At 49.9% G+C, this 10,764-nt stretch overlaps 1 protein-coding gene across 1 annotated transcript; it reads right to left on the reverse strand.

Moving 5' to 3' along the window:
* Nucleotides 1-736: 736 nt before the first annotated feature.
* LOC124672584 lies at nucleotides 737-10,531 on the reverse strand. Its single transcript, XM_047208794.1, has 6 exons — nucleotides 10,332-10,531; nucleotides 9,379-9,429; nucleotides 8,614-9,273; nucleotides 2,712-2,873; nucleotides 2,246-2,623; nucleotides 737-2,158 (listed from the first exon to the last, which is right to left on the reverse strand). The coding sequence occupies exons 2-6, from the start codon at nucleotides 9,421-9,423 to the stop codon at nucleotides 737-739; spliced, it is 2,667 nt and encodes an 888-aa protein (XP_047064750.1). The 5' UTR covers nucleotides 9,424-9,429; nucleotides 10,332-10,531.
* Between the last annotated feature and the right edge of the window lie 233 nt (nucleotides 10,532-10,764).

Consider the following 10,764-nt stretch of genomic DNA (forward strand, 5'->3'; position numbering starts at 1 on the left):
ATCTGCACACTAAACTCTCTAATCCCAGACTATTTTGAACCTTGGGTAACTTTCAGCTAAGGATTCGTTGTGTGGCAATTCAAAATCCTAATGGTTGACTAGGTGGCTCTGACCGAGTTAGGCATCACTTTTGTTTTTGTTCATTCCTTTTTTATGGATTTTTTGGCATTTAGAAATATGAAATATGTTTGTTTGGGTGGAGGGAGCCGAATTGAATTTCCCATCCATTAAGTGTGGCACTTCAGTGCATGCGCCAAGAAACATGTAAGATATAACAGCGCCATGATATTTTATCTACAACTAGAAAATAAAAATCGTGCTCGAAGCACTCTCACTTGATCTTACCATGATACAGTATACTGTAGCACATAAAGCAAACACATACCAACATCTCTTTGCTCAAATTAAATATGTTAGAAGATATGGCGAGTTGTTTCCTACTTCACCACGGGCATAAAGAATGGGCGCCATCGCTGCTCTTCCCAGTAAACAAGCAACAGACGGCAATGCCGACGCAAAATCTCACTAGTTCTTGCCAGTAGCCAAGTAGAGAAATGGCCCACGTCCACAATACCACATCCCGGAATACATAAACATAGTACAAACCACAGGAAATTTAAGCAGTACGAGGGAGCAACATAAAATGCGACGCATATCAAATCCAGAAATAAAACAGTAGTAGATGCAAGGTTCAGGCGGCGAATGGCGAATGATGATGGGATCCTGAATGCATCAGTCACAGCACGATGGGGTCAGAGGCCACGGACCCTTTACCACCTTTGTGCTTGAACCTCTTGACCTGCACGCAGCGTCGGTTGCTCCTTCGGAGCCCGCCGCCTCGTCTCTCCGCATACTGTCGCGTTCGCTTCCGCCCCTTGTCCCCTCTCTCGTCCACATCCTCCTCGCTGCTCTCGTTCTCTTCCGGTGCCTCCTCTTCCCCAGGCGTGCCAGAAGCATCCCCCACCTCCTCCTCCCTCGGCGTGTCACAACTTGCCGGCGTAGGATGATCGCTGCCGGTCTGCATCGGTTCATCAGACATATGCTCCCTCGCTGGGCTACCTGTTGTGTCGGTGGCTGCTTGTTCGCACACTGGTATGACAGGAGGGTGTGGTGCAGTCAACTCACGTCGTGAGGTCCCCCCACCTTGAGCATCAACGGCCACATTGCCTTCCTTCAAGTGAGAGGCCTTGAGTAGCTCAAGGTTCCGACCATCCTCCCCCTCTCTGCACTTGCTCAGCCTCCATTCGACTGCCTCCTCTTCCCCAGGCGTGCCAGAGATGTCCCCCACCGCCTGCTCCCTCGGCGTGTCACAGCATTCCGACGCAGGTTGATCGCTGCCGTTCTGCATCCCTTCATCAGGCACAGGCTCCCGAGCTTGGGCCGTCGCTGGGCTACCCATTGTGCCAGCGGCCCCTTGTTTGCCCACCGGTATGACAGGAGGGTGTGGTGCAGTCAACTCAGGTCGTGAGCTCACCTCACCTCGAGAATCGATGGCGACATTGCCTTCAGTCAAGTGAGAAGCCGAGAATGGGAGACGGGCGTGACTGAGAGGAGAGGCGTTCGGCTTCCGGGAGCCAACGCCTGAGTGGTGGATGCCGGGAGAGTAGGCTTTTGTTTGGGAAGCGTGCACCCCTTGTTGCCGTGACGTTGCAACGTTGCCTTTCTTGGCTCTTCTATAAATATTGATGCGCCTCCCAGGGTCCATTCTCAAAGAAGAAGCCTCGCGTAGGTCACGGATCCGAGCATTGTCCTCCTCCTCGCTGCTCTCTCTCCATTCAACTGCCCCCTCTTCCCCAAGCGTGCCAGACACGTCCGCCACATCCTGCTCCCTCGGCGTGTCACGGCATTGTGGCGCAGGTTGATCACTGTCGTTCTGCATCCCTTCATCAGGCACAGGCTCCACAGCCTGGGCCACCGTCGTTTGGTCATCTGTTGTGCCAGTGGCTGCTTGTTCGCAGGCTGGTATGACAGGAGGGTGTGGTGTAGTCAACACAGGCTCTGAGGTCCCACCACCTCGAGAATCGACATTGCGTTCCTTCAAGTGAGCAGCCTCGAGTAGTTCACGGATCCGAGCAAACGATGTTGCTACCTCGCTGCGAAATGACTGTGGCTCCAGAAATCGCATTATGGTTCCGAACTCCTCCTTTATGCTCTCCACCTACAGTTACATGGAAAATGACAAGGTCACTTAGGTTGTGGACAAAGTTCGCCCTCATATGCATTATCTTTATGAACTAGAGCTTACCACTGTCCGCAGATTGAGATCATGAAATTCCTGTGCCGTGTTAGCTGAGGTGAAAACACGTTTGGTAGTATTACAGGTGGCAGGAACTGTTGTATGATCATGGCGAGTAGCACTGACCAATTGCTCGAAAAGTTTGATCTCCGATGCATATTCGAGGCTCCAATCCACTGATGCTTTCCACTGACGTCGTTGGTGCCCAAGAACATCATTGAGCTGATGCTGTTCTTGACCAAACTGATGAGCAAATCGATCTGGGACATGTACTTCCCTCACGTTAAAACTGATCAGCCACGTTCTGGAGCAGCAGACGATATCAGGTGCAACACAGATGTTGGGAATGGATGCAGGATCCATGTGCTTATAAGGTTCCCAGTTGACCTATTAAAATACATACTCTGTAAGGTCAAATTCAAATGGCAAGTACAAAGGGTAATGCATGGCTGTGAATACAAAAAGGTAAACTCACATCCGATACTCGAAGATGACTGAAAGCTTTTCTGATATCTAAAACTTCGTTTGCCGGTTGGGAGATTGCACGCTTTCTCCACCTGCACACTCGTGGGAAGACGTGTGCTGGAGCATCATCCGTATCAGGGCGCATTTCTGGAATATATTCATATATCCATCCCTTTATAGAAACCCAAAATTACATTAGATAATTTCTGTACTGGAACAGCGTCGCAACTCAGAACAATTCGATTTTCGAATAGAATTATAGAAAACGGGGAAGGTATTTTGCTATGTACTATCCTGCCATATTGTTCCTATCAAGTTTCATTCTCCTGATGAATTCTTTCTTGTTTTAAGAAGTGTCAACCATAAGGAACTTCGTAAATTTTTGGACAACAACCATCAGCGAAAACTGTATAGATGCTCTGTACATCAATACATGATATTACGTCACATTTTCCTTTTTCTGCTTCTATTTGTCACTGCATGTAATATCATCGCTATTCTCAAAAACCTATATACTATTTTTTTACAATGCTGGAATATATTCACACATTCACCCTGCCCCTTTGCAGGTGCTAGAATAGGTTAGGATTGACCACAATTGTGGGTTCCCTGTTATCTCATATATATATAGACAATTACAAGATATACATGGAAACAAACCAATCACAAATCTCAACCATAATGGCCTGATTATAGAATATCTCAGGCACAAAGTATGGAAGGATATAACCGCATATCCTAGATGATGCGGTATGCCTAACATCCCCCCGCAGTCGCAACGGGAGATTCTCGGACGCTGAGACTGGATCGGAAGTCCAAGAATAGCGGCGATGGCAGGCCTTTGGTGAAGATGTCCGCAAATTGCCGTGACGAAGGCACATGAAGAACTCGGATGTGCCCCAACGCAACACGATCTCGAACGAAGTGATGTGTTTGGTGCGTTGATGCTGCACGGGGTTTGTGGACATGTAGACAACACTCACATTGTCACAGAAGACAACGGTGGCGCTAGGAAGTGGTCGATGAAGCTCCTGTAGCAGCTGACGGAGCCAACTAGCCTCAACGACAGCGTTGGCAACGGCTCGATACCTGGCCTCGGCGCTGGAGCGGGAGACAGTATGCTGCCGCTTGGAGGACCAAGATATCAGATTGTCGCCAAGGAACACACAGTAGCCAGAGGTAGAGCGACGAGTGTCCGGACAACCAGCCCAATCTGCATCCGTGTAAGCAACCAGGCGATCAGTGGGTGAGGGAGCAAGCTGGAGACCCTGATGAAGCGTGCCCTTGATGTATCGAAGGACCCTTTTCACCAAGGATAGGTGCTGCTCGCGGGGATCATGGATGTGCAAAATGATCTGTTGGACAGCATAGGCGATGTCCGGGCGAGTGAATGTCAGGTACTGTAGAGCGCCGGCAAGGCTGCGGTAGACCGAAGAGTCAGCCACGGGAGGACCAGCAATAGCGGCGAGTTTGGGCGAAGTGTCCACGGGTGTCGAGGCAGGATGGCAAGAGCTCATGCCAGCACGCTCGAGAAATGTCGAGAGCATACTGAGTTTGAGATAGGAACATCCCATGTGAATCACGTCGAACGGCAAGGCCGAGGAAGTGATGAAGCTCACCCAAGTCAGTCATGGCGAACTCGGCGGAGAGAGCTCGCTCCAGCAAAGTCGAGGACGAGGCCATAAGAATGATGTCGTCGACGTAGAGCAGGAGATATGCCGTGCCGAAAGTACCATGAAGAGTGAAGAGCGACGTATCCGACTTGGAGCATGTGAAGCCGAAGGCGGTGATGAAACTCGCAAACCGATGGTACCACGCGCGAGGAGCTTGCTTGCTTCAAACCGTAGAGGGCACGGTTGAGACGGTAGACATGGTCCGGTCGTGTGGAATCAACAAACCCTGTGGGTTGATGGCAGAACACCACCTCGGAGAGACGACCATGAAGGAAGGCATTTTTTACATCGAGTTGTCGAATCTGCCAACCGGAGGAGAGGGCGACGGAGAGAATAACCCGGATGGTAGCTGGTTTAACCACCGGGCTAAAAGTCTCGTCAAAGTCGATACCGTGTTCTTCAGAGAAGCCACGCAAGACCCAACGTGCCTTGTAGCGGTCGAGGGATGGTCGAGGGAGCCATCCAGTTTGAGTTTATGGTGAAAAACCCATTTGCCGGTGACGACATTGGTGTTGGCAGGTGGGAGGACAAGGTCCCACGTGTCGTTGGCGAGGAGGGCGCCATACTCATCAGTCATCGCGGCGAGCCAGTTCGGGTCTTTGAGAGCACCGCGAACAGACTTGGGAATCGGAGAAGGAGCACCGGCGATGTCGACGTTGAGGTTGAGACGCGGTCGAGGGCCGATGATCTTGCCGGCTTGACGACGTGTGATCATTGGCGAGCAGGCACGACAGGGGCGGGCGAAGGCGAGCGCGACGAAGCCGTGGTCGAGGAAGACGTAGCAGAGGCAGCGCCCAAGGCTGCCTCGTCATCGGAGGGCGCGGGAGACGAGCAGCTGCTGTGTGTGGGCAACGCGTCCTGGTGGGCCGGCCCAGGGGAGGCCGCGGGCGAACCAGGCGAGGCCGCAGGCAAGCCAAGTGAGGCCGTGGGAGCGGGCAAAGTATAAGGCGAGGACGAGCGGGCCGAGGCAGCGGGCGAGGAAGGGTCATCCGACCGAGGCGCCATGGCGGGAAGGCGTGGCCCAGTTTGCATGGGCACCGAGGGAAGCACGTCGATCGGCTCCTCAGCAGGAGTCGTGGCCATGTCGTGCTGCAGGTTAGTCACAGAGAAATTTGGTGCAAAGGGGAATTGAGTTTCATCAAAAATCATGTGACGCGAGATGATGATTCGGCGAGACTCAAGATCCATGCACCGATAGCCACGATGATTGGAAGCATACCCGAGGAAGACACATGCGACCGAGCGATGCGAGAGTTTGTGAGGCATAGTGGCAGCGATGTTCGGATAGCATAGGCAACCAAAGGTGCGTAAGTGAGACTATGTCGGAGTGGCGGAAAAAAGAGCGAAAAGGTGACAGGGGGCGGTGAGAGCTTTAGTGGGGAGCCTATTTAACAAATATGTGGCGGTGTAAGAGATTCTACCCAATACTTAGACGGCATGCTGGCTTGAAAAAATAGAGTACGAACGATGTCATTGACTGCGAATAATGCGTTCGGCTTTACCGTTTTAGGGAGACGTGTAGGGGCATGAGAAGCGGAGAAGAATGCCGTGTGCGGCGGGAAAGTCCTGAAGAGAGCGATTGTCGAATTCACGTCCATTGTCCATCTGAATAGCTTGTATCAAGAGGGAAAATTGCGTGGCAACATAATTGTGGAAATTAGACAATAAAGAGAAAACTTCAGACTTGCGCCTTATAGGAAAGGTCTATAGATAATGAGTAAAATCATCCAAAATGACCAGAAAGTATTTGAAAACAGAGACACTCTCCACAGGTGATGTCCAAAGATCACAATGAATTAATTCAAAAGCACGACGACCTAGTTGACAAGCATGACAAATACTAGAGTTTGTGGGAACTTTATTAAATGGAAGCTGCGTGGACGATGCAAGACGTTGAAGAGCTCCATGACCAGGGTGACCAAGACGCCGATGCCAGAGGGTGGAGTCGGTGGTGGAGACAGTGAGGGCGCACGGCGTGGAGGTGAGTGGGTAAAGGTCACCCGTGCTACTGCACCTGAGAATCACCAGAAAAACCTCACGGGTCAAATTAAACTGAGCAATAATTATCAGTGGTAAATTGACGAACGGAAATGAGATTTTTGACAATACGTGGAGTAACAAGGACATCAACGAAGAGTGAGAGTGCAAGAAGAATTTGGAGTAGAAAGAGAGACATGTCCAGAGTGTGTAACGGGAATAGAGGAACCGTCGCCAACTATGACATGAGAATGAGATGGCGAGGAGGAGATAGATAGGAAGTTACCGGCGTCCGAAGACATGTGAGCAGCAGCTCCCGTGTCCATGTGCCAGCCAGAGGGAGCCTGCAGGCTCATGGTGTTGAAGTAGCCAGCGAGAGCGGAGGGGTCCCAGGTGGGTCCTGATGGAGCGCTGTAGGCCGGGTAGTTGGGGTAGGAGTACGTCGCAGGTGGCGCAGGACCAGGGAGCGCCATGTAGCCCTGTGGCGCGGGACGTGCTGCCTGAACGGGGCGAGGGTCGAGGAGACCAGCCGGGGTAGGGTAACCGACCGGCGGGTAGACAGGCACGCCGGGACATGGACCAGCCATGGGGTGCATGTGGATGGCGCCCATCCACGGGTTCTGCAGGCTGGGGAAGGGCGCGGCGGCGCCTCCGCTGGTGGTCTTCCGCTTCTTGCCCTTGTAGCCAGAGCCAGAGCCGGTGTTGTTGACGGGGTACGGCGCGGGCGCAGGCGCGGGAGCCGGACCTCCACGCTGCTGTCCGCCGCCGATGGGAGGGGCGGAGTAGAAGGCAGTCGGCAACGAGGACGAGGGCCGGGCGTTGGAGGAAGGTGGGGAAGGGCGTCACGAGAGGTGCAAGGGAGGCCACGCCCTGGTACCTCTCATCAAGGCCCTTGATGACGTTCCAGACGAGCGCATCGTCCGTGACCGGCGCTCCGACGTCAGCAAGCGCATCGGCGGCTGCTTTCTGCTCCAGGCAGTAGGCATTGATGGTCTTGTCGCCTTGCTCGATGTTGCGGAATTTCTGCCCGAGGTAGCCGGCGCGATCCTGCTGGTTGTCGCGGAAGAGGGCTGTGATGCTCGTGAAGATGGTGAAGGCGGTGGGACGCTCGGTCATGACCATGTCGACGATGTCGGGGGCGATGGAGCCGTACAACCAGCGCAAGACAGTGGCGTCGACAGGAGTGATGGTCGTGGTGAGGTGGTCAGCAAGGGCATATTGGGTGACGACAATAAGAAGAAAATTGCGCCACTTGGAAAAGTTGGAGGCTTTGAGGTCTAGGGTGGTGGGGATGAGGGACTTGACGTTCTGGACAGCTGTGGCATGTGCCCAAAGAGCGGCGTGAGGATGCTCAGCGGCAGGGAGGGGAGGGTTGGATGCGGCGGCGACCCTTGGAGAGGGAGGGGAAGAGGTGCGGCGGGGCTGGGGAACCCTAACGCGGCGGCGGTAGAACAGGGGTGCGGAAGCGTGAGATCGCTTTTCTGATACCATGCTAGAATAGGTTAGGATTGACCACAATTGTGGGTTCCGTGTTATCTCATATATATAGACAATTACAAGATATACATGGAAACAAACCAATCACAAATCTCAACCATAATGGCCTGATTATAGAATATCTCAGGCACAAAGTATGGAAGGATATAACCGCATATCCTAGATGATGCGGTATGCCTAACACAGGTATGCCTAACAGCAGGGACTCAAAATACATTAGAACTGTTTTCACAATATAACAGTAGAGCATGTGAAGGAAAAGGGGAAAGAGTTTTATTCTTTCCAAATATCCAATGCCTTTTATCAATTGTAAAACTCCGGCTGTAATCATTCTATTTTAAGAAGTGTTGCTTTATGGATGATTATCATAATGAATGTATTAGGATCGCAGCTCAGTTCTGCTTTTCCTGCTCTAATTCCTCTGTGCATGTGTATATAGCTCTTTTTAGTCTGCAGTAACATTAGAGAACCAATCGTCACTCCCTAGACAGATGGTGCTTGCCCAGCACGCCCATGTTTGAGGCTTGGCCTCCACAGGACGTGCTCACAACTGTCTTGTTAACTAAAACACCATCTGGTGCTAGTGCCTGTTGTTTTTTAGTCTACAGTAACATAATCACTGTCTCTCACAAAATATAACACTAACAATTTCATTCAACCTGGTATAAAAAACATTTTTTTTATGCAACTAAGGTTTTATGAAGTTTCATAGAATTGGTAAACATTTCCTCTTCTAACTGAAGTAAGATAGGAGTGTTCACATACCATGAGCAGAGCCGCGCTGCCGGTTAGTCTTTTTATGGCAGTAGACATCACTGTAGAGAGAGCCCTATAAAGATGAGCAAGAGCAGCAGCGCCCCAAGCATACTCTCGTACCTTATCGAAGTCCGACAAGAGCGGTAGGTACTTTGGGGAGACATAGCCCCTTTCTTTCTCCGGAAACAGAGTTGCTCCAATCAAGTACAGTAGATATGCTCTTGTGCCGTACACAATTTCTTCATCAGTGGGATGCTCTGAGAGCTGGCTAAACTTGGAGTGTAACCAAGAGAGCTTCACACGACTACCCTTGTAGTGGCTGCAATCAGGAGCTTGACCCAAGTATTGCAAGAAAAGCTGTTCTGATGAAATGTTGAGCACAGCACCGGTGGTCACTGCATGGCCTACCACTGGAATCCCCAGTATGTAGGCTGTGTCCCTGAGTGATGGCGCCATTTCAAAGTCATGGAACCTTGCTGTGTTTGTTTCTTTGCTCCACAGCTCGCAGAATGCCCTGAGCACAGGCTGCACAGCGCAGTCGATGATCAGATCTGCCGTGTGTATCAGATTGCCGAGCCCAGTGGCATCGACTATTTGTTGCTGTTGTTCGTTCAGCTTCCATGTCTTGAGCTCCTCTGTCGTCTGACACACTAATAGTTCACGACTATGCTGCACGATTGAGCACCTCACATTAAGATTTGAACATAAATTATGCATGCTAGAACCAAAGGAAGGTTTGGCAAATTGCTATCACTTGGTTTGTGAAATAACTACCTGATTGCAACTTTTGCCTGTTGGTACTGCCTCCGGGGATTCCATTTAGTCCTGCATAGGGATAAATCACCTTAGCTATTTCAAATAAAATGAAGTATAAGAAATCTTCATGAATGGGGTCACAACAAAAAGATACTATGTGATAAGTGCATGCCACATAAGAATCACACACATGATCTGTTCTTAGATTAAAGTACATTGTGAACTTAATGGAAGATCTAACCAGAGCATACAGGGTGCACATAGTGAAAAAATACATTAGCCAACAGAGAATCAGAAGTTTTAATCTTGATACCAGCAAATCAATTACTAACTTTTTTTGGTTTTTTTCCTCCAACATTCTGAGGTTTTACAGTACATAGTAACATGAAGTCGGTACTAATGTAGATCCAAGATTTTCAATAGTTTGGCCTTGAGATTGAATATAACACCAAAACAAATTATCGGAAGTTCGAGCAGTAAAATGGGAAGCAAACACAGATTCTACTCAACAAGAATATGAGATTGGTTGACAAGAGAATGGCTTAAAACAGATGAAAATTCAGAATCACAGAAAAGCATAAACAACAGCAACATTTAGCTAGGAGTTATTTCCACCAACATGCAAAGTAGGCAAAATGATTCATTCACAGTGGTATTTCTTGCCGACATTGACACAGCACATAAGAATCAGGCCGTTCGACAGACCACAGACACACAAGGTATAAAAGGGCATACTAACTAACCACACAAAGAATATCATAATTTTTTCTGTAGGGAAAAAAAATATCATAGTTGAAATAAACACAAAGAATGCAGTATTAGGAACTAAAGGAAAATCCAGGACTAAATTAACTATAAAATGGAGAAGGAAAAAAAAGCCCCTTAAGTAAGATGATGCTTGTGTCAGATAAGAACATGGTCCAGTCATCTATCACAGCAAAATAAGATCAGAAAGGGGGGTAACAAAATACCAGAGAAACGCGTCTGGGCATTACGGTTCCCCTTCTGGACTGAACATCCGGACCAATTTTTACCCCTCGCTCGCTTCACAACCCAACCCAGAGTTGTGCAGCTTCAGGGAGGGGAAAGATGGGGAACAGGACCAAAACCCCAAAAACCCTAATGTCACGAGGGGAATCGGGATGGAGGCCGGCGATCATTCATTGAGAAGGAAAACAATGATGGAGAAGGAATATGTAAGGAAAGATCTGCAGTGAGGAGGAACTCGAATCGACTCAATCACGAGCGGAAGATATCCTAGGCGAAAAGAGAGAGTGGACTGAAATGTAGAGATAATTAGGAACAGGGGCCGGCTCCCTAACACGCCACAAATGCATTAACAATCCGTCAAATCGCCATGAAAGAGAGAGAGAGAGAGAGAGAGAGAGAGAGAGAGAGAGAGAG

The sequence above is a fragment of the Lolium rigidum genome, chromosome 7, assembly GCF_022539505.1.
Source record: "Lolium rigidum isolate FL_2022 chromosome 7, APGP_CSIRO_Lrig_0.1, whole genome shotgun sequence".
In the NCBI taxonomy this organism is placed as follows: domain Eukaryota; kingdom Viridiplantae; phylum Streptophyta; class Magnoliopsida; order Poales; family Poaceae; genus Lolium; species Lolium rigidum.

Coding starts and splice junctions, on each gene's coding strand:
- LOC124672584 (XM_047208794.1), bottom strand. CDS start 9,423: ATGGAATCCCCGGAGGCAGTACCAACAGGCAAAAGTTGCAATCAG. Junction 9,274..9,378: donor CAGGCAAAAGTTGCAATCAG/GTAGTTATTTCA, acceptor TCAATCGTGCAG/CATAGTCGTGAACTATTAGT. Junction 2,874..8,613: donor GCAGCGCGGCTCTGCTCATG/GTATGTGAACAC, acceptor GTTTCTATAAAG/GGATGGATATATGAATATAT.